The sequence below is a fragment of the Gobio gobio genome (genome assembly GCF_949357685.1).
Source record: "Gobio gobio genome assembly, chromosome: 16".
NCBI classification, from domain to species: Eukaryota; Metazoa; Chordata; class Actinopteri; order Cypriniformes; family Gobionidae; genus Gobio; species Gobio gobio.
In genome coordinates, this window is record NC_137109.1 from 4,944,204 (window position 1) to 4,970,054 (window position 25,851).

Genomic DNA, 25,851 nt, shown 5'->3' on the forward strand with positions numbered 1-25,851 from the left:
CTCATTTTTGCACTTGTATGTCAGAGGCGGCTTTATTACGGTATGTGTGTGTGCGCTTCAGATGCGAGCGCGAAATCTGTGGGAATTAGTAGAATTAACGCTATGTGCAACCCCGCGCGAAATTCAGACCGGTCACACCAATACTAACACTAACATGCTGTCATGAGGAATAATCCAGCAGAACACGCCATGTTCAGAGCATTAAACTGACTGAATGAGAGGAGGTGGGTGTGTGTTACTCGCTGTCTGTCGGAGAGGAGAGCGCAGCTGATATCGATACTGTTGAAAATGAGAATCGTATCGTTTCAGATATTTCAGTATCGATACATATCGAAATCTGGATATTTTTGACAACACTAGTAGGCATGCATTACACACAGGTTCGAAGACTCGTTCTCTCGCCCCTACAGTGCAATTCGGCCAGGTGTACATCCGCGCTAAAATATCAAGGTGAAAGTCATCATAGCTTGTGTAGTGTAGACCCAGCTCCCAACCCAACTCTGAGAATAGATTAACAGCGATATTTTTTTTACCGCCCGATAAGAGTCTCACGTTAATGCAGCACGTTAACGCCGATAAGGGCCCACCACTAATATATATATATATATATATATATATATATATATATATATATACACACACATATTGAGACTACAAGCTAGCTAAAGCCGGCAAATTGAGCTTTTTCGCCGTGTTTGAAAACAATCCATGTCAGCCGTTTCACAACGAGACTGGAGCAGAAGCACAAGCCCCTCTCATGATGCAAATTCACGTCTTGTGCGAATGAAGTGAGTAAACTCAAAATGTTCAAGCGTCCAACTACACGCGAATAGCGCAATTTATTCACACAAATTGCGTCTGGTGTGAACGCACAGTTACCCGAGGATCATCATTCTCCTCTATAAGTGATCAGGCAGACCAGACTGTAAGTCGTAGAGACTTGTAACTTTGAGGGATGGCAGTACTAACACCACCTACAACGACACCAAATCTCGCCCCAGTCGGCCTGATGGGGGCGCTACAGCGATCAAAAGTACGAAATGACTCAACTCCTAAACCGTTCGACTCGACTCGCCTATCCTTGATTCAAGATGAACAAAAGTGTCGTATTCAATCATCACCCAAGCACATTTTTCGGGTATTTTTCATTTTTGCGAACTAGTCCTGTCAATAATTATATAAAAAAAAACTTTGATTGGCGTCCGCGACAGGACACCAAAAAGTTGTCATGACCACTTTTACTAAATCAGGGGTGTCCAAACATGTTTTAAAGGGGGCCAGATTCGATGTTCCCTATCCTTACTTAGGATTTCTGTCTTTCCAGTACAAATATGTAAACGATCTTAAATCAAGATGCTTTTAAGGAAAATGACATTTTTTTATTTTATTAAAAATATATATTTTTTAAAATCAAAATGAAGTGAGTTTTTTCTTAAAACAAACAAAATCATCTGCCAATGGGGTAAGAAAAATAATCTTGTTTATGTTTGGAAACAAGAAACCAGAAAAGAGATTATTTTTCTCACCCCATTATCAGATAATTTTGCTTCAATTTTATTGTCCAGAAAATAAGTCAGAATATCTTATGTCATTTAACTTATCTAGTAAATGCATCTTGATGTAAGAATTTGTAGATATATTTAGACTAGAAACTACAAAAAACCCTAAATAAGAGCATGTTTTGCAGTGCACACATGGCAGAAAGTCAAATCTTAGAGCGGCTTTATGGTGTTTAGTCTATAAACATATAAATACAAATGCACAAAACTGCAGGTTTATGACAAAATCAGTCTGTAATTTGGCCTTTATTACTCATTTAATACATGTGTACATTACAAATGTAATAAAATGAGACCGCTCGTGTGACCTCAGTAATCACATGATCAATGATGGTGAAACTCCATGGGCTCGGTGTTTCTCCTGATTTGCATGTTAGTGTTGATTAAGAGCAGTTTAACTTTAAACTAAATTAAATCACAGAGATGTGCAGCTCGTACTGGAGACCTCAGGGCTGAACTCGCTTCTCATTGGCTGTTTAGTGGTCATGTGATCGAGACACTCAGCGAGTAAACACGTTTGTTCAGAGTCAGAGTTCGAGAGTTGCGCTGCTTCCTTCCGCTTTTGGCGCGTTCATTTTTCCTGCCTAAAATCTAATACATCTAGCCACCTTGTGTTGACATTGTGAAACTGCGGGATTTGTAAATTATGCGTGGCGGGCCACATAGAGACGGAGCGTATTTAGGCCACGCCCACACCGGGGGGGAAAACAATCCAACGCTCTCCATTGACTTTGCATTGCGTGAGGCTGCGTCCTTGTCATTTCGGACTTATAACAAAAAACAGAACAATGTCTAAAAGCTGATATGTGACAAAGTGTACAGCAAACAAGCTAAACAACACAGTTTTTAGAAGCTGTCGACCCAAAAAATCGAGCGTTTAAGAAGATAAAAGTGGATACATGCAATACGAAGTGAAGCTTCAGCTGAAGAATGTGGACATTTAGGGATCCTGACACTCAGTGTGTCTCAGTGTGTGTGTGTGTGTGCAGTAAACATTTTGTCACTGTTAAGTCAAATATCCAAATGTCAGTTTTATATGTGATATTTCCTGTCGCTGATTATGTTCCCCTCTAGTCGCCGTAGTTCTCAGTGTAATATAACGTGTTGCGCTCTGTCTCAATGGCCTGAATCCACTTTTTTGTTCTTAAACGCTCGTTTTTTGGGTCAACAGCTTATAAAAACGTCTGGGTTTTTGCTTCTGGGTTTTGTTTAGCTTGTTTGCTGGACACTTTGTCACATATCAGCTTTTAGACATTGTTCAGTTTTTTGTTTTAAGTTCGAAATGACAAGGATGCCGCTTCACGCAATGCAAAGTCAATGGAGAGCGTTGGATTGTTTTCCCCCCCGATGGGCGTGGCCTTCAGATTATGACGCGTGTCGCTCTGTCTCTATATAATACATGTAATAGACTCGCTGCGGGCCGCTTGAAATTCCTCCCCGGGCCGGACTTTGGACACCCCTGTACTAAAAGACTATCCCCTCTTGAACAGATACACTTATGTATTGGCTCAAACGAGTGCAGAAAGTACTTTTTCACGTGACGTTTCCACGTCAACTTTGAAAGTTTTGGCGTTCCGACGAACATTTCCACAGGCTGAGCCCATACCATAGGTGGACCGAGTTTGATGAAATATTCTCATTCCGTTCAAGAGGGGAGAGTCATTTACAACATGTGGCCACGGCACCTTCAAACGTTTTTAATAAAATTAATTTTAATAAAATTAATTTATTAAAACAAATCTAACTAGATCAAATATAAAATAACAGTAGTGTATATTGCAGTAAAATGACAAATAAAATAATACTTAGTGCAAAATACAAGGATTGACACTAATCACTTATGTGAAGTATTATTTTATTTGTCATTTTACTGCAATATACACTACTGTTATTTTATATTTGATCTAGTTAGATTTGTTTTAATAAATTAATTTTATATATATATATAATATATATATATTTTTTTTTATTTATTTTTTTATGTATATGTCCTTTTTTTATGCTCAGAGCCTTGCAACGAAATTTCGTTCAACTGTATATTGCAAAATGTGCAGCTGGATGACAATAAAGTCTGTCTAATGTCAATGTCTAATGTTTGGTGTCCCGTCGCGGACATTAATTGAAATTTCTATTTTTTTTATAATTATTGACAATCAGATGCAGAGAATTTCCACTTGGTGGCGCTGTAAAATAAAAAACGAAAATGGCTGTTGCTACGCAACCGTCAGTCCGGTTGACTTGAAAACTGGCATGTTGTGTTTGTCCAAAGTGCCGTGATTGTCTACGAGGACTTTCGCGTATCTCGAAAAACACAGCCGCCGTCGACCAATGAACTTCGAGCGTCTGTCAGACAAGACTAACCTTAGGCCTATCGGAACGAAACTCGCTGGGCCGGTTTGACTCACGCACATAGAGGCCTGTGAGAAATTAGACAGAAATCGTCTGTCATGGTTTCCATGTGTGTAAAGGATTGAATATCATGTGATTTTTCGGCTACGTCATTCAAACCATGTGCTGGAACTCTTCATTCTGAGCAACTTTCCCTCTAGGAGCGCCACTGTCAATCAAACTGCTCGTTAAATATTCAAGATTATTTCAATAACCTACTTTGGCTCAACCTAGATCTCTGTTAAAAGCTTTAAACCATATGTTTGCTTTAGTACATTCCCTGTTTTGGCTGTGAATGCTCTTTTCCTGATCGATGATCTAGGCTGGTACATGCTTGCTAAATAAAACATAATACACTCTAAAAAAAAGGTTCTATATAGCACCAAAAATGGTTCTTGGCTTGTAATAATAGGGGAACCATTTTTAGTGCTATATAGCACCAATTTTGGTCCTTCAGCGGTGCTTCAGAGGTGCTATATAGCACCTTAGTCAAAGAAGCGGTGAAGAACCTCTGAAGAACCACAATTGCTGCTAAATAGCACTAAAAAAGGTGTGATGATATGATATGATGAGTTACTCTTGAACTATGAATCCCTCCCCTCAGCTTCCCGCCGACATGTCGGTCACATGGAACAAGAAGATGCGTAAGACGGCCGGATACTGCGTGTCCGGGCAGGAGCGCGGCTCGGGGAAACGGTACGCCCGCATCGAGCTGTCCGACAAAGTGTGCGACTCTGCAGGTGCTCCGCCATTACGGCTCTGAACCGCTCCGCTGCTCTTGATGCTCAGGAAATGAACACGTGTGCTCCTCTTGCAGATCGGCTGCGGGACACGCTGGTCCACGAGATGTGTCATGCCGCCACATGGCTCATCAACAACGTTCGTGACGGGCACGGGCCGTTCTGGAGGCTTTATGCCCGTAAGGCGATGCTGGCACACCCCGAGCTGCCCATGGTCAGCCGCTGCCACAGCTACGACATCAACTACAAGTACCAGTATCAGTGCCACCGCTGCAAGAACACGTGAGTGCTGCCCCGGCTACTGCTATTGGCCACGGTTATCACATGGCCAATCAGAGCACACTGAGCTTTCTAGAAGGAATTTTTTAAATCAAAATGGATGTTTTTTTGGCTTTTAGTATGAATATGTTAGTCTTACTGTTATCTATGAGCTCCCAAACAATGACAAAATGCACATATAGGGGATAGGGAGCGATCAGACAGTGCACTATATAGGGGATAGGGAGCGATCAGACAGTGCACTATATAGGGGATAGGGAGCGATCAGACAGTGCGCTATATAGGGGATAGGGAGCGATCAGACAGTGCGCTATATAGGGGATAGGGAATGATCAGACAGTGCACTATATAGGGGATAGGGAATGATCAGACAGTGCACTATATAGGGGATAGGGAACGATCAGACAGTGCTCTATATAGGGGATAGGGAATGATCAGACAGTGCACTATATAGGGGATAGGGAATGATCAGACAGTGCACTATATAGGGGATAGGGAACGATCAGACAGTGCTCTATATAGGGGATAGGGAACGATCAGACAGTGCGCTATATAGTGGATAGGGAACGATCAGAATGCACTATATAGGGGATAGGGAGCGATCAGACAGTGCACTATATAGGGGATAGGGAGCGATCAGACAGTGCGCTATATAGGGGATAGGGAGCGATCAGACAGTGCGCTATATAGGGGATAGGGAATGATCAGACAGTGCACTATATAGGGGATAGGGAATGATCAGACAGTGCACTATATAGGGGATAGGGAACGATCAGACAGTGCTCTATATAGGGGATAGGGAATGATCAGACAGTGCACTATATAGGGGATAGGGAATGATCAGACAGTGCACTATATAGGGGATAGGGAACGATCAGACAGTGCTCTATATAGGGGATAGGGAACGATCAGACAGTGCGCTATATAGTGGATAGGGAACGATCAGAATGCACTATATAGGGGATAGGGAACGATCAGACACTGCACTATATAGGGGATAGGGAACGATCAGACAGTGCACTATATAGGGGATAGGGAACGATCAGACACTGCACTATATAGGGGATAGGGAACGATCAGACAGTGCACTATATAGGGGATAGGGAACGATCAGACACTGCACTATATAGGGGATAGGGAACGATCAGACAGTGCGCTATATAGGGGATAGGGAGCGATCAGACAGTGCACTATATAGGGGATAGGGAGCGATCAGACAGTGCACTAAATAGGGGATAGGGAACGATCAGACAGTGCACTATATAGGGGATAGGGAACGATCAGACAGTGCACTATATAGGGGATAGGGAACGATCAGACAGTGCACTATATAGGGGATAGGGAATTATCAGACAGTGCACTATATATGGGATAGGGAGCGATCAGACAGTGCACTATATAGGGGATAGGGAGCGATCAGACAGTGCACTATATAGGGGATAGGGAATTATCAGACAGTGCACTATATAGGGGATAGGGAACCATCAGACAGTGCACTATATAGGGGATAAGGAACGATCAGACAGTGCACTATATAGGGGATAGGGAGCCATCAGACAGTGCACTATATAGGGGATAGGGAACGATCAGACAGTGCACTATATAGGGGATAGGGAACGATCAGACAGTGCGCTATACAGGGGATAGGGAACGATCAGACAGTGCACTATATAGGGGATAGGGAACGATCAGACAGTGCACTATATAGGGGATAGGGAGCGATCAGACAGTGCACTATATAGGGGATAGGGAGCGATCAGACAGTGCACTATATAGGGGATAGGGAACGATCAGACAGTGCGCTATATAGGGGATAGGGAGCGATCAGACAGTGCACTATATAGGGGATAGGGAGCGATCAGACAGTGCACTATATAGGGGATAGGGAACGATCAGACAGTGCTCTATATAGAGGATAGGGAGCGATCAGACAGTGCACTATATAGGGGATAGGGAACGATCAGACAGTGCTCTATATAGAGGATAGGGAGCGATCAGACAGTGCACTATATAGGGGATAGGGAACGATCAGACAGTGCACTATATAGGGGATAGGGAGCGATCAGACAGTGCGCTATATAAGGGATGGGGAACGATCAGACAGTGCTCTATATAGGGGATAGGGAACGATCAGACAGTGCACTATATAGGGGATAGGGAGCCATCAGACAGTGCACTATATAGGGGATAGGGAGCCATCAGACAGTGCACTATATAGGGGATAGGGAGCCATCAGACAGTGCACTATATAGGGGATAGGGAACGATCAGACAGTGCACTATATAGGGGATAGGGAACGATCAGACAGTGCGCTATACAGGGGATAGGGAACGATCAGACAGTGCACTATATAGGGGATAGGGAGCGATCAGACAGTGCTCTATATAGGGGATAGGGAGCGATCAGACAGTGCACTATATAGGGGATAGGGAACCATCAGACAGTGCACTATATAGGGGATAGGGAATGATCAGACAGTGCACTATATAGGGGATAGGGAACCATCAGACAGTGCACTATATAGGGGATAGGGAGCGATCAGACAGTGCTCTATATAGGGGATAGGGAGCGATCAGACAGTGCACTATATAGGGGATAGGGAACGATCAGACAGTGCACTATATAGGGGATAGGGAACGATCAGACAGTGCACTATATAGGGGATAGGGAGCGATCAGACAGTGCACTATATAGGGGATAGGGAGCGATCAGACAGTGCACTATATAGGGGATAGGGAATTATCAGACAGTGCACTATATAGGGGATTGGGAACCATCAGACAGTGCACTATATAGGGGATAAGGAACCATCAGACAGTGCACTATATAGGGGATAGGGAACGATCAGACAGTGCACTATATAGGGGATAGGGAACGATCAGACAGTGCACTATACAGGGGATAGGGAACGATCAGACAGTGCACTATATAGGGGATAGGGAGCGATCAGACAGTGCACTATATAGGGGATAGGGAACGATCAGACAGTGCACTATATAGGGGATAGGGAACGATCAGACAGTGCACTATATAGGGGATAGGGAGCCATCAGACAGTGCACTATATAGGGGATAGGGAACGATCAGACAGTGCACTATATAGGGGATAGGGAACGATCAGACAGTGCACTATACAGGGGATAGGGAACGATCAGACAGTGCACTATATAGGGGATAGGGAGCGATCAGACAGTGCTCTATATAGGGGATAGGGAGCGATCAGACAGTGCACTATATAGGGGATAGGGAACCATCAGACAGTGCACTATATAGGGGATAGGGAATGATCAGACAGTGCACTATATAGGGGATAGGGAACCATCAGACAGTGCACTATATAGGGGATAGGGAACCATCAGACAGTGCACTATATAGGGGATAGGGAACGATCAGACACTGCACTATATAGGGGATAGGGAGCGATCAGACAGTGCACTATATAGGGGATAGGGAACGATCAGACAGTGCACTATATAGGGGATAGGGAGCGATCAGACAGTGCGCTATATAGGGGATGGGGAGCGATCAGACAGTACACTATATAGGGGATAGGGAGCGATCAGACAGTGCGCTATATAGTGGATAGGGAGCGATCAGACAGTGCGCTATATAGGGGATGGGGAACGATCAGACAGTGCGCTATATAGGGGATAGAGAACGATCAGACAGTGCACTATATAGGGGATAGAGAACGATCAGACAGTGAGCTATATAGGGGATGGGGAACGATCAGACAGTGAGCTATATAGGGGATGGGGAACGATCAGACAGTGCACTATATAGGGGATAGAGAACGATCAGACAGTGAGCTATATAGGGGATAGAGAACGATCAGACAGTGCACTATATAGGGGATAGAGAACGATCAGACAGTGAGCTATATAGGGGATAGGGAACGATCAGACAGTGCGCTATATAAGGGATGGGGAACGATCAGACAGTGCGCTATATAGGGGATGGGGAACGATCAGACAGTGCACTATATAGGGGATGGGGAGCGATCAGACAGTGCGCTATATAGGGGATAGGGAACGATCAGACAGTGCACTATATAGGGGATGGGGAACGATCAGACAGTGCGCTATATAGGGGATGGGGAACGATCAGACAGTGCACTATATAGGGGATAGGGAACGATCAGACAGTGCACTATATAGGGGATAGGGAACGATCAGACAGTGCGCTATATAGGGGATAGGGTGCGATCAGACAGTGCACTATATAGGGGATAGGGAGCGATCAGACAGTGCGCTATATAGGGGATGGGGAACGATCAGACAGTGCACTATATAGGGGATAGGGAGCGATCAGACAGTGCTCTATATAGGGGATAGGGAGCGATCAGACAGTGCACTATATAGGGGATAGGGAACGATCAGACAGTGCACTATATAGGGGATAGGGGACGATCAGACAGTGCTCTATATAGGGAGCGATCAGACAGTGCACTATATAGGGGATAGGGAGCGATCAGACAGTGCTCTATATAGGGGATGGGGAACGATCAGACAGTGCACTATATAGGGGATAGGGAGCGATCAGACAGTGCTCTATATAGGGGATAGGGAGCGATCAGACAGTGCTCTATATAGGGGATAGGGAGCGATCAGACAGTGCTCTATATAGGGGATAGGGAGCGATCAGACAGTGCACTATATAGGGGATAGGGAGCGATCAGACAGTGCTCTATATAGGGGATAGGGAGCGATCAGACAGTGCACTATATAGGGGATAGGGAGCGATCAGACAGTGCTCTATATAGGGGATGGGGAACGATCAGACAGTGCACTATATAGGGGATAGGGAGCGATCAGACAGTGCTCTATATAGGGGATAGGGAGCGATCAGACAGTGCACTATATAGGGGATAGGGAACGATCAGACAGTGCGCTATATAGGGGATAGGGAGCGATCAGACAGTGCGCTATATAGGGGATAGGGAACGATCAGACAGTGCACTATATAGGGGATAGGGAACGATCAGACAGTGCACTATATAGGGGATAGGGAGCGATCAGACAGTGCACTATATAGGGGATAGGGAGCGATCAGACAGTGCACTATATAGGGGATAGGGAGAGATCAGACAGTGCGCTATATAGGGGATAGGGAGCGATCAGACAGTGCACTATATAGGGGATAGGGAATTATCAGACAGTGCACTATATAGGGGATAGGGAACCATCAGACAGTGCACTATATAGGGGATAGGGAACGATCAGACAGTGCACTATATAGGGGATAGGGAGCCATCAGACAGTGCACTATATAGGGGATAGGGAACGATCAGACAGTGCACTATATAGGGGATAGGGAACGATCAGACAGTGCACTATACAGGGGATAGGGAACGATCAGACAGTGCACTATATAGGGGATAGGGAGCGATCAGACAGTGCTCTATATAGGGGATAGGGAGCGATCAGACAGTGCACTATATAGGGGATAGGGAACCATCAGACAGTGCACTATATAGGGGATAGGGAATGATCAGACAGTGCACTATATAGGGGATAGGGAACCATCAGACAGTGCACTATATAGGGGATAGGGAACCATCAGACAGTGCACTATATAGGGGATAGGGAACGATCAGACAGTGCACTATATAGGGGATAGGGAGCGATCAGACAGTGCACTATATAGGGGATAGGGAACGATCAGACAGTGCACTATATAGGGGATAGGGAGCGATCAGACAGTGCGCTATATAGGGGATGGGGAGCGATCAGACAGTACACTATATAGGGGATAGGGAGCGATCAGACAGTGCGCTATATAGTGGATAGGGAGCGATCAGACAGTGCGCTATATAGGGGATGGGGAACGATCAGACAGTGAGCTATATAGGGGATGGGGAACGATCAGACAGTGCGCTATATAGGGGATAGAGAACGATCAGACAGTGCACTATATAGGGGATAGAGAACGATCAGACAGTGAGCTATATAGGGGATGGGGAACGATCAGACAGTGAGCTATATAGGGGATGGGGAACGATCAGACAGTGCACTATATAGGGGATAGGGAACGATCAGACAGTGCACTATATAGGGGATAGGGAGCCATCAGACAGTGCACTATATATGGGATAGGGAACGATCAGACAGTGCACTATATAGGGGATAGGGAACGATCAGACAGTGCACTATACAGGGGATAGGGAACGATCAGACAGTGCACTATATAGGGGATAGGGAGCGATCAGACAGTGCTCTATATAGGGGATAGGGAGCGATCAGACAGTGCACTATATAGGGGATAGGGAACCATCAGACAGTGCACTATATAGGGGATAGGGAATGATCAGACAGTGCACTATATAGGGGATAGGGAACCATCAGACAGTGCACTATATAGGGGATAGGGAACCATCAGACAGTGCACTATATAGGGGATAGGGAACGATCAGACAGTGCACTATATAGGGGATAGGGAGCGATCAGACAGTGCACTATATAGGGGATAGGGAACGATCAGACAGTGCACTATATAGGGGATAGGGAGCGATCAGACAGTGCGCTATATAGGGGATGGGGAGCGATCAGACAGTACACTATATAGGGGATAGGGAGCGATCAGACAGTGCGCTATATAGTGGATAGGGAGCGATCAGACAGTGCGCTATATAGGGGATGGGGAACGATCAGACAGTGAGCTATATAGGGGATGGGGAACGATCAGACAGTGCGCTATATAGGGGATAGAGAACGATCAGACAGTGCACTATATAGGGGATAGAGAACGATCAGACAGTGAGCTATATAGGGGATGGGGAACGATCAGACAGTGAGCTATATAGGGGATGGGGAACGATCAGACAGTGCGCTATATAGGGGATAGAGAACGATCAGACAGTGCACTATATAGGGGATAGAGAACGATCAGACAGTGAGCTATATAGGGGATAGGGAACGATCAGACAGTGTGCTATATAAGGGATGGGGAACGATCAGACAGTGCGCTATATAGGGGATGGGGAACGATCAGACAGTGCACTATATAGGGGATAGGGAGCGATCAGACAGTGCGCTATATAGGGGATAGGGAACGATCAGACAGTGCACTATATAGGGGATGGGGAACGATCAGACAGTGCGCTATATAGGGGATAGGGAGCGATCAGACAGTGCTCTATATAGGGGATAGGGAGCGATCAGACAGTGCACTATATAGGGGATAGGGAACGATCAGACAGTGCACTATATAGGGGATAGGGGACGATCAGACAGTGCTCTATATAGGGAGCGATCAGACAGTGCACTATATAGGGGATAGGGAGCGATCAGACAGTGCTCTATATAGGGGATGGGGAACGATCAGACAGTGCACTATATAGGGGATAGGGAGCGATCAGACAGTGCTCTATATAGGGGATAGGGAGCGATCAGACAGTGCACTATATAGGGGATAGGGAGCGATCAGACAGTGCTCTATATAGGGGATGGGGAACGATCAGACAGTGCACTATATAGGGGATAGGGAGCGATCAGACAGTGCTCTATATAGGGGATAGGGAGCGATCAGACAGTGCACTATATAGGGGATAGGGAACGATCAGACAGTGCGCTATATAGGGGATAGGGAGCGATCAGACAGTGCGCTATATAGGGGATAGGGAACGATCAGACAGTGCACTATATAGGGGATAGGGAACGATCAGACAGTGCACTATATAGGGGATAGGGAGCGATCAGACAGTGCACTATATAGGGGATAGGGAGCGATCAGACAGTGCACTATATAGGGGATAGGGAGAGATCAGACAGTGCGCTATATAGGGGATAGGGAGCGATCAGACAGTGCACTATATAGGGGATAGGGAACGATCAGACAGTGCACTATATAGGGGATAGGGGACGATCAGACAGTGCTCTATATAGGGGATAGGGAGCGATCAGACAGTGCACTATATAGGGGATAGGGAGCGATCAGACAGTGCTCTATATAGGGGATGGGGAGCGATCAGACAGTGCACTATATAGGGGATAGGGAGCGATCAGACAGTGCACTATATAGGGGATAGGGAACGATCAGACAGTGCGCTATATAGGGGATAGGGAGCGATCAGACAGTGCACTATATAGAGGATAGGGAGCGATCAGACAGTGCGCTATATAGGGGATAGGGAACGATCAGACAGTGCACTATATAGGGGATAGGGAGCGATCAGACAGTGCACTATATAGGGGATAGGGAGCGATCAGACAGTGCACTATATAGGGGATAGGGAGCGATCAGACAGTGCGCTATATAGGGGATAGGGAGCGATCAGACAGTGCACTATATAGGGGATAGGGAGCGATCAGACAGTGCACTATATAGGGGATAGGGAGCGATCAGACAGTGCGCTATATAGGGGATAGGGAACGATCAGACAGTGCACTATATAGGGGATAGGGAGCGATCAGACAGTGCGCTATATAGGGGATAGGGAACGATCAGACAGTGCGCTATATAGGGGATAGGGAACGATCAGACAGTGCACTATATAGGGGATAGGGAGCGATCAGACAGTGCGCTATATAGGGGATGGGGAACGATCAGACAGTGAGCTATATAGGGGATAGGGAACGATCAGACAGTACACTATATAGGGGATAGGGAACGATCAGACAGTGCACTATATAGGGGATAGGGAACGATCAGACAGTGAGCTATATAGGGGATAGGGAACGATCAGACAGTACACTATATAGGGGATAGGGAGCGATCAGACAGTGCGCTATATAGGGGATAGGGAGCGATCAGACAGTGCGCTATATAGGGGATGGGGAACGATCAGACAGTGAGCTATATAGGGGATAGGGAACGATCAGACAGTGCACTATATAGGGGATAGGGAGCGATCAGACAGTGCTCTATATAGGGGATAGGGAGCGATCAGACAGTGCACTATATAGGGGATAGGGAACCATCAGACAGTGCACTATATAGGGGATAGGGAATGATCAGACAGTGCACTATATAGGGGATAGGGAACCATCAGACAGTGCACTATATAGGGGATAGGGAACCATCAGACAGTGCACTATATAGGGGATAGGGAACGATCAGACAGTGCACTATATAGGGGATAGGGAGCGATCAGACAGTGCACTATATAGGGGATAGGGAACGATCAGACAGTGCACTATATAGGGGATAGGGAGCGATCAGACAGTGCGCTATATAGGGGATGGGGAGCGATCAGACAGTACACTATATAGGGGATAGGGAGCGATCAGACAGTGCGCTATATAGTGGATAGGGAGCGATCAGACAGTGCGCTATATAGGGGATGGGGAACGATCAGACAGTGAGCTATATAGGGGATGGGGAACGATCAGACAGTGCGCTATATAGGGGATAGAGAACGATCAGACAGTGCACTATATAGGGGATAGAGAACGATCAGACAGTGAGCTATATAGGGGATGGGGAACGATCAGACAGTGAGCTATATAGGGGATGGGGAACGATCAGACAGTGCGCTATATAGGGGATAGAGAACGATCAGACAGTGCACTATATAGGGGATAGAGAACGATCAGACAGTGAGCTATATAGGGGATAGGGAACGATCAGACAGTGTGCTATATAAGGGATGGGGAACGATCAGACAGTGCGCTATATAGGGGATGGGGAACGATCAGACAGTGCACTATATAGGGGATAGGGAGCGATCAGACAGTGCGCTATATAGGGGATAGGGAACGATCAGACAGTGCACTATATAGGGGATGGGGAACGATCAGACAGTGCGCTATATAGGGGATAGGGAGCGATCAGACAGTGCTCTATATAGGGGATAGGGAGCGATCAGACAGTGCACTATATAGGGGATAGGGAACGATCAGACAGTGCACTATATAGGGGATAGGGGACGATCAGACAGTGCTCTATATAGGGAGCGATCAGACAGTGCACTATATAGGGGATAGGGAGCGATCAGACAGTGCTCTATATAGGGGATGGGGAACGATCAGACAGTGCACTATATAGGGGATAGGGAGCGATCAGACAGTGCTCTATATAGGGGATAGGGAGCGATCAGACAGTGCACTATATAGGGGATAGGGAGCGATCAGACAGTGCTCTATATAGGGGATGGGGAACGATCAGACAGTGCACTATATAGGGGATAGGGAGCGATCAGACAGTGCTCTATATAGGGGATAGGGAGCGATCAGACAGTGCACTATATAGGGGATAGGGAACGATCAGACAGTGCGCTATATAGGGGATAGGGAGCGATCAGACAGTGCGCTATATAGGGGATAGGGAACGATCAGACAGTGCACTATATAGGGGATAGGGAACGATCAGACAGTGCACTATATAGGGGATAGGGAGCGATCAGACAGTGCACTATATAGGGGATAGGGAGCGATCAGACAGTGCACTATATAGGGGATAGGGAGCGATCAGACAGTGCTCTATATAGGGGATGGGGAGCGATCAGACAGTGCACTATATAGGGGATAGGGAGCGATCAGACAGTGCACTATATAGGGGATAGGGAACGATCAGACAGTGCGCTATATAGGGGATAGGGAGCGATCAGACAGTGCACTATATAGAGGATAGGGAGCGATCAGACAGTGCGCTATATAGGGGATAGGGAACGATCAGACAGTGCACTATATAGGGGATAGGGAGCGATCAGACAGTGCACTATATAGGGGATAGGGAGCGATCAGACAGTGCACTATATAGGGGATAGGGAGCGATCAGACAGTGCACTATATAGGGGATAGGGAGCGATCAGACAGTGCACTATATAGGGGATAGGGAGCGATCAGACAGTGCGCTATATAGGGGATAGGGAACGATCAGACAGTGCGCTATATAGGGGATAGGGAACGATCAGACAGTGCACTATATAGGGGATAGGGAGCGATCAGACAGTGCGCTATATAGGGGATAGGGAACGATCAGACAGTGCGCTATATAGGGGATAGGGAACGATCAGACAGTGCACTATATAGGGGATAGGGAGCGATCAGACAGTGCGCTATATAGGGGATGGGGAACGATCAGACAGTGAGCTATATAGGGGATAGGGAACGATCAGACAGTACACTATATAGGGGATAGGGAACGATCAGACAGTGCACTATATAGGGGATAGGGAACGATCAGACAGTGAGCTATATAGGGGATAGGGAACGATCAGACAGTACACTATATAGGGGATAGGGAGCGATCAGACAGTGCGCTATATAGGGGATAGGGAGCGATCAGACAGTGCGCTATATAGGGGATGGGGAACGATCAGACAGTGAGCTATATAGGGGATAGGGAACGATCAGACAGTGCACTATATAGGGGATAGGGAACGATCAGACACTGCACTATATAGGGGATAGGGAACGATCAGACACTGCACTATATAGGGGATAGGGAACGATCAGACACTGCACTATATAGGGGATAGGGAACCAGACGGTGCACTATATAGGGGATAGGGAACGATCAGACAGTGCACTATATAGGGGATAGGGAACGATCAGACACTGCACTATATAGGGGATGGGGAACGATCAGACACTGCACTATATAGGGGATAGGGAACGATCAGACACTGCACTATATAGGGGATGGGGAACGATCAGACAGTGCACTATATAGGGGATAGGGAACGATCAGACACTGCACTATATAGGGGATGGGGAACGATCAGACACTGCACTATATAGGGGATAGGGAACGATCAGACACTGCACTATATAGGGGATAGGGAACGATCAGACAGTGCACTATATAGGGGATAGGGAACGATCAGACAGTGCACTATATAGGGGATAGGGAATGATTCAGACAGTGCACTATATAGGGGATAGGGAACAATCAGACAGTGCACTATATAGGGGATAGGGAGCGATCAGACAGTGCTCTATATAGGGGATAGGGAGCGATCAGACAGTGCTCTATATAGGGGATAGGGAGCGATCAGACACTGCACTATATAGGGGATAGGGAACGATCAGACACTGCACTATATAGGGGATAGGGAACGATCAGACTGCACTATATAGGGGATAGAGAACGATCAGACAGTGCACTATATAGGGGATAGAGAACGATCAGACAGTGCACTATATAGGGGATAGGGAACGATCAGACAGTGCGCTATATAGGGGATAGGGAGCGATCAGACAGTGCACTATATAGGGGATAGGGAACCAGACGGTGCACTATATAGGGGATAGGGAACGATCAGACAGTGCGCTATATAGGGGATAGGGAACCAGACGGTGCACTATATAGGGGATAGGGAACGATCAGACAGTGCGCTATATAGGGGATAGGGAACGATCAGACACTGCACTATATAGGGGATAGGGAACAATCAGACACTGCTCTATATAGGGGATAGGGAACGATCAGACTGCACTATATAGGGGATAGGGAACGATCAGACACTGCTCTATATAGGGGATAGGGAACGATCAGACTGCACTATATAGGGGATAGGGAACGATCAGACAGTGCACTATATAGGGTATAGGGAACGATCAGACACTGCACTATATAGGGGATAGAGAACGATCAGACACTGCACTATATAGGGGATAGGGAACGATCAGACACTGCACTATATAGGGGATAGGGAACGATCAGACGGTGCACTATATAGGGGATAGGGAACGATCAGACGGTGCACTATATAGGGGATAGGGAACGATCAGACGGTGCACTATATAGGGGATAGGGAACGATCAGACGGTGCACTATATAGGGGATAGAGAACGATCAGACAGTGCACTATATAGGGGATAGGGAGCGATCAGACGGTGCACTATATAGGGGATAGAGAACGATCAGACACTGCACTATATAGGGGATAGGGAGCGATCAGACAGTGCACTATATAGGGGATAGGGAACGATCAGACGGTGCACTATATAGGGGATAGGGAACGATCAGACACTGCACTATATAGGGGATAGAGAACGATCAGACACTGCACTATATAGGGGATAGGGAGCGATCAGACAGTGCACTATATAGGGGATAGGGAGCGATCAGACGGTGCACTATATAGGGGATAGAGAACGATCAGACACTGCACTATATAGGGGATAGGGAACGATCAGACGGTGCACTATATAGGGGATAGGGAACCAGACGGTGCACTATATAGGGGATAGAGAACGATCAGACGGTGCACTATATAGGGGATAGAGAACGATCAGACACTGCACTATATAGGGGATAGGGAACGATCAGACGGTGCACTATATAGGGGATAGGGAACCAGACGGTGCACTATATAGGGGATAGAGAACGATCAGACACTGCACTATATAGGGGATAGGGAGCGATCAGACAGTGCACTATATAGGGGATAGGGAGCGATCAGACGGTGCACTATATAGGGGATAGGGAGCGATCAGACAGTGCTCTATATAGGGAGCGATCAGACAGTGCACTATATAGGGGATAGGGAGCGATCAGACAGTGCTCTATATAGGGGATGGGGAACGATCAGACAGTGCACTATATAGGGGATAGGGAGCGATCAGACAGTGCTCTATATAGGGGATAGGGAGCGATCAGACAGTGCACTATATAGGGGATAGGGAGCGATCAGACAGTGCTCTATATAGGGGATGGGGAACGATCAGACAGTGCACTATATAGGGGATAGGGAGCGATCAGACAGTGCTCTATATAGGGGATAGGGAGCGATCAGACAGTGCACTATATAGGGGATAGGGAACGATCAGACAGTGCGCTATATAGGGGATAGGGAGCGATCAGACAGTGCGCTATATAGGGGATAGGGAACGATCAGACAGTGCACTATATAGGGGATAGGGAACGATCAGACAGTGCACTATATAGGGGATAGGGAGCGATCAGACAGTGCACTATATAGGGGATAGGGAGCGATCAGACAGTGCACTATATAGGGGATAGGGAGAGATCAGACAGTGCGCTATATAGGGGATAGGGAGCGATCAGACAGTGCACTATATAGGGGATAGGGAACGATCAGACAGTGCACTATATAGGGGATAGGGGACGATCAGACAGTGCTCTATATAGGGGATAGGGAGCGATCAGACAGTGCACTATATAGGGGATAGGGAGCGATCAGACAGTGCTCTATATAGGGGATGGGGAGCGATCAGACAGTGCACTATATAGGGGATAGGGAGCGATCAGACAGTGCACTATATAGGGGATAGGGAACGATCAGACAGTGCGCTATATAGGGGATAGGGAGCGATCAGACAGTGCACTATATAGAGGATAGGGAGCGATCAGACAGTGCGCTATATAGGGGATAGGGAACGATCAGACAGTGCACTATATAGGGGATAGGGAGCGATCAGACAGTGCACTATATAGGGGATAGGGAGCGATCAGACAGTGCACTATATAGGGGATAGGGAGCGATCAGACAGTGCGCTATATAGGGGATAGGGAGCGATCAGACAGTGCACTATATAGGGGATAGGGAGCGATCAGACAGTGCACTATATAGGGGATAGGGAGCGATCAGACAGTGCGCTATATAGGGGATAGGGAACGATCAGACAGTGCACTATATAGGGGATAGGGAGCGATCAGACAGTGCGCTATATAGGGGATAGGGAACGATCAGACAGTGCGCTATATAGGGGATAGGGAACGATCAGACAGTGCACTATATAGGGGATAGGGAGCGATCAGACAGTGCGCTATATAGGGGATGGGGAACGATCAGACAGTGAGCTATATAGGGGATAGGGAACGATCAGACAGTACACTATATAGGGGATAGGGAACGATCAGACAGTGCACTATATAGGGGATAGGGAACGATCAGACAGTGAGCTATATAGGGGATAGGGAACGATCAGACAGTACACTATATAGGGGATAGGGAGCGATCAGACAGTGCGCTATATAGGGGATAGGGAGCGATCAGACAGTGCGCTATATAGGGGATGGGGAACGATCAGACAGTGAGCTATATAGGGGATAGGGAACGATCAGACAGTGCACTATATAGGGGATAGGGAGCGATCAGACAGTGCTCTATATAGGGGATAGGGAGCGATCAGACAGTGCACTATATAGGGGATAGGGAACCATCAGACAGTGCACTATATAGGGGATAGGGAATGATCAGACAGTGCACTATATAGGGGATAGGGAACCATCAGACAGTGCACTATATAGGGGATAGGGAACCATCAGACAGTGCACTATATAGGGGATAGGGAACGATCAGACAGTGCACTATATAGGGGATAGGGAGCGATCAGACAGTGCACTATATAGGGGATAGGGAACGATCAGACAGTGCACTATATAGGGGATAGGGAGCGATCAGACAGTGCGCTATATAGGGGATGGGGAGCGATCAGACAGTACACTATATAGGGGATAGGGAGCGATCAGACAGTGCGCTATATAGTGGATAGGGAGCGATCAGACAGTGCGCTATATAGGGGATGGGGAACGATCAGACAGTGAGCTATATAGGGGATGGGGAACGATCAGACAGTGCGCTATATAGGGGATAGAGAACGATCAGACAGTGCACTATATAGGGGATAGAGAACGATCAGACAGTGAGCTATATAGGGGATGGGGAACGATCAGACAGTGAGCTATATAGGGGATGGGGAACGATCAGACAGTGCGCTATATAGGGGATAGAGAACGATCAGACAGTGCACTATATAGGGGATAGAGAACGATCAGACAGTGAGCTATATAGGGGATAGGGAACGATCAGACAGTGTGCTATATAAGGGATGGGGAACGATCAGACAGTGCGCTATATAGGGGATGGGGAACGATCAGACAGTGCACTATATAGGGGATAGGGAGCGATCAGACAGTGCGCTATATAGGGGATAGGGAACGATCAGACAGTGCACTATATAGGGGATGGGGAACGATCAGACAGTGCGCTATATAGGGGATAGGGAGCGATCAGACAGTGCTCTATATAGGGGATAGGGAGCGATCAGACAGTGCACTATATAGGGGATAGGGAACGATCAGACAGTGCACTATATAGGGGATAGGGGACGATCAGACAGTGCTCTATATAGGGAGCGATCAGACAGTGCACTATATAGGGGATAGGGAGCGATCAGACAGTGCTCTATATAGGGGATGGGGAACGATCAGACAGTGCACTATATAGGGGATAGGGAGCGATCAGACAGTGCTCTATATAGGGGATAGGGAGCGATCAGACAGTGCACTATATAGGGGATAGGGAGCGATCAGACAGTGCTCTATATAGGGGATGGGGAACGATCAGACAGTGCACTATATAGGGGATAGGGAGCGATCAGACAGTGCTCTATATAGGGGATAGGGAGCGATCAGACAGTGCACTATATAGGGGATAGGGAACGATCAGACAGTGCGCTATATAGGGGATAGGGAGCGATCAGACAGTGCGCTATATAGGGGATAGGGAACGATCAGACAGTGCACTATATAGGGGATAGGGAACGATCAGACAGTGCACTATATAGGGGATAGGGAGCGATCAGACAGTGCACTATATAGGGGATAGGGAGCGATCAGACAGTGCACTATATAGGGGATAGGGAGCGATCAGACAGTGCTCTATATAGGGGATGGGGAGCGATCAGACAGTGCACTATATAGGGGATAGGGAGCGATCAGACAGTGCACTATATAGGGGATAGGGAACGATCAGACAGTGCGCTATATAGGGGATAGGGAGCGATCAGACAGTGCACTATATAGAGGATAGGGAGCGATCAGACAGTGCGCTATATAGGGGATAGGGAACGATCAGACAGTGCACTATATAGGGGATAGGGAGCGATCAGACAGTGCACTATATAGGGGATAGGGAGCGATCAGACAGTGCACTATATAGGGGATAGGGAGCGATCAGACAGTGCACTATATAGGGGATAGGGAGCGATCAGACAGTGCACTATATAGGGGATAGGGAGCGATCAGACAGTGCGCTATATAGGGGATAGGGAACGATCAGACAGTGCGCTATATAGGGGATAGGGAACGATCAGACAGTGCACTATATAGGGGATAGGGAGCGATCAGACAGTGCGCTATATAGGGGATAGGGAACGATCAGACAGTGCGCTATATAGGGGATAGGGAACGATCAGACAGTGCACTATATAGGGGATAGGGAGCGATCAGACAGTGCGCTATATAGGGGATGGGGAACGATCAGACAGTGAGCTATATAGGGGATAGGGAACGATCAGACAGTACACTATATAGGGGATAGGGAACGATCAGACAGTGCACTATATAGGGGATAGGGAACGATCAGACAGTGAGCTATATAGGGGATAGGGAACGATCAGACAGTACACTATATAGGGGATAGGGAGCGATCAGACAGTGCGCTATATAGGGGATAGGGAGCGATCAGACAGTGCGCTATATAGGGGATGGGGAACGATCAGACAGTGAGCTATATAGGGGATAGGGAACGATCAGACAGTGCACTATATAGGGGATAGGGAACGATCAGACACTGCACTATATAGGGGATAGGGAACGATCAGACACTGCACTATATAGGGGATAGGGAACGATCAGACACTGCACTATATAGGGGATAGGGAACCAGACGGTGCACTATATAGGGGATAGGGAACGATCAGACAGTGCACTATATAGGGGATAGGGAACGATCAGACACTGCACTATATAGGGGATGGGGAACGATCAGACACTGCACTATATAGGGGATAGGGAACGATCAGACACTGCACTATATAGGGGATGGGGAACGATCAGACAGTGCACTATATAGGGGATAGGGAACGATCAGACACTGCACTATATAGGGGATGGGGAACGATCAGACACTGCACTATATAGGGGATAGGGAACGATCAGACACTGCACTATATAGGGGATAGGGAACGATCAGACAGTGCACTATATAGGGGATAGGGAACGATCAGACAGTGCACTATATAGGGGATAGGGAATGATTCAGACAGTGCACTATATAGGGGATAGGGAACAATCAGACAGTGCACTATATAGGGGATAGGGAGCGATCAGACAGTGCTCTATATAGGGGATAGGGAGCGATCAGACAGTGCTCTATATAGGGGATAGGGAGCGATCAGACACTGCACTATATAGGGGATAGGGAACGATCAGACACTGCACTATATAGGGGATAGGGAACGATCAGACTGCACTATATAGGGGATAGAGAACGATCAGACAGTGCACTATATAGGGGATAGAGAACGATCAGACAGTGCACTATATAGGGGATAGGGAACGATCAGACAGTGCGCTATATAGGGGATAGGGAGCGATCAGACAGTGCACTATATAGGGGATAGGGAACCAGACGGTGCACTATATAGGGGATAGGGAACGATCAGACAGTGCGCTATATAGGGGATAGGGAACCAGACGGTGCACTATATAGGGGATAGGGAACGATCAGACAGTGCGCTATATAGGGGATAGGGAACGATCAGACACTGCACTATATAGGGGATAGGGAACAATCAGACACTGCTCTATATAGGGGATAGGGAACGATCAGACTGCACTATATAGGGGATAGGGAACGATCAGACACTGCTCTATATAGGGGATAGGGAACGATCAGACTGCACTATATAGGGGATAGGGAACGATCAGACAGTGCACTATATAGGGTATAGGGAACGATCAGACACTGCACTATATAGGGGATAGAGAACGATCAGACACTGCACTATATAGGGGATAGGGAACGATCAGACACTGCACTATATAGGGGATAGGGAACGATCAGACGGTGCACTATATAGGGGATAGGGAACGATCAGACGGTGCACTATATAGGGGATAGGGAACGATCAGACGGTGCACTATATAGGGGATAGGGAACGATCAGACGGTGCACTATATAGGGGATAGAGAACGATCAGACAGTGCACTATATAGGGGATAGGGAGCGATCAGACGGTGCACTATATAGGGGATAGAGAACGATCAGACACTGCACTATATAGGGGATAGGGAGCGATCAGACAGTGCACTATATAGGGGATAGGGAACGATCAGACGGTGCACTATATAGGGGATAGGGAACGATCAGACACTGCACTATATAGGGGATAGAGAACGATCAGACACTGCACTATATAGGGGATAGGGAGCGATCAGACAGTGCACTATATAGGGGATAGGGAGCGATCAGACGGTGCACTATATAGGGGATAGAGAACGATCAGACACTGCACTATATAGGGGATAGGGAACGATCAGACGGTGCACTATATAGGGGATAGGGAACCAGACGGTGCACTATATAGGGGATAGAGAACGATCAGACGGTGCACTATATAGGGGATAGAGAACGATCAGACACTGCACTATATAGGGGATAGGGAACGATCAGACGGTGCACTATATAGGGGATAGGGAACCAGACGGTGCACTATATAGGGGATAGAGAACGATCAGACACTGCACTATATAGGGGATAGGGAGCGATCAGACAGTGCACTATATAGGGGATAGGGAGCGATCAGACGGTGCACTATATAGGGGATAGGGAGCGATCAGACAGTGCTCTATATAGGGGATAGGGAGCGATCAGACAGTGCTCTATATAGGGGATAGGGAGCGATCAGACACTGCACTATATAGGGGATAGGGAACGATCAGACACTGCACTATATAGGGGATAGGGAACGATCAGACTGCACTATATAGGGGATAGAGAACGATCAGACAGTGCACTATATAGGGGATAGAGAACGATCAGACAGTGCACTATATAGGGGATAGGGAACGATCAGACAGTGCGCTATATAGGGGATAGGGAGCGATCAGACAGTGCACTATATAGGGGATAGGGAACCAGACGGTGCACTATATAGGGGATAGGGAACGATCAGACAGTGCGCTATATAGGGGATAGGGAACGATCAGACACTGCACTATATAGGGGATAGGGAACAATCAGACACTGCTCTATATAGGGGATAGGGAACGATCAGACTGCACTATATAGGGGATAGGGAACGATCAGACACTGCTCTATATAGGGGATAGGGAACGATCAGACTGCACTATATAGGGGATAGGGAACGATCAGACAGTGCACTATATAGGGTATAGGGAACGATCAGACACTGCACTATATAGGGGATAGAGAACGATCAGACACTGCACTATATAGGGGATAGGGAACGATCAGACACTGCACTATATAGGGGATAGGGAACGATCAGACGGTGCACTATATAGGGGATAGGGAACGATCAGACGGTGCACTATATAGGGGATAGGGAACGATCAGACGGTGCACTATATAGGGGATAGAGAACGATCAGACAGTGCACTATATAGGGGATAGGGAGCGATCAGACGGTGCACTATATAGGGGATAGAGAACGATCAGACACTGCACTATATAGGGGATAGGGAGCGATCAGACAGTGCACTATATAGGGGATAGGGAACGATCAGACGGTGCACTATATAGGGGATAGGGAACGATCAGACACTGCACTATATAGGGGATAGAGAACGATCAGACACTGCACTATATAGGGGATAGGGAGCGATCAGACAGTGCACTATATAGGGGATAGGGAGCGATCAGACGGTGCACTATATAGGGGATAGAGAACGATCAGACACTGCACTATATAGGGGATAGGGAACGATCAGACGGTGCACTATATAGGGGATAGGGAACCAGACGGTGCACTATATAGGGGATAGAGAACGATCAGACGGTGCACTATATAGGGGATAGAGAACGATCAGACACTGCACTATATAGGGGATAGGGAACGATCAGACGGTGCACTATATAGGGGATAGGGAACCAGACGGTGCACTATATAGGGGATAGAGAACGATCAGACACTGCACTATATAGGGGATAGGGAGCGATCAGACAGT

General features: G+C 47.2%; 1 protein-coding gene across 1 annotated transcript in view; it reads left to right on the top strand.

Annotated features, from left to right (window-relative positions):
- Positions 1–25,851, top strand: part of gcna (germ cell nuclear acidic peptidase) — a 52,084-nt gene that overhangs the window by 23,929 nt on the left and 2,304 nt on the right. Inside the window, exons 11-12 of the mRNA XM_079838956.1 lie at positions 4,552–4,687; positions 4,765–4,969. Coding sequence (XP_079695082.1) covers positions 4,552–4,687; positions 4,765–4,969 — 341 coding nt within the window. The remainder of the gene's footprint in view (positions 1–4,551; positions 4,688–4,764; positions 4,970–25,851) is intronic.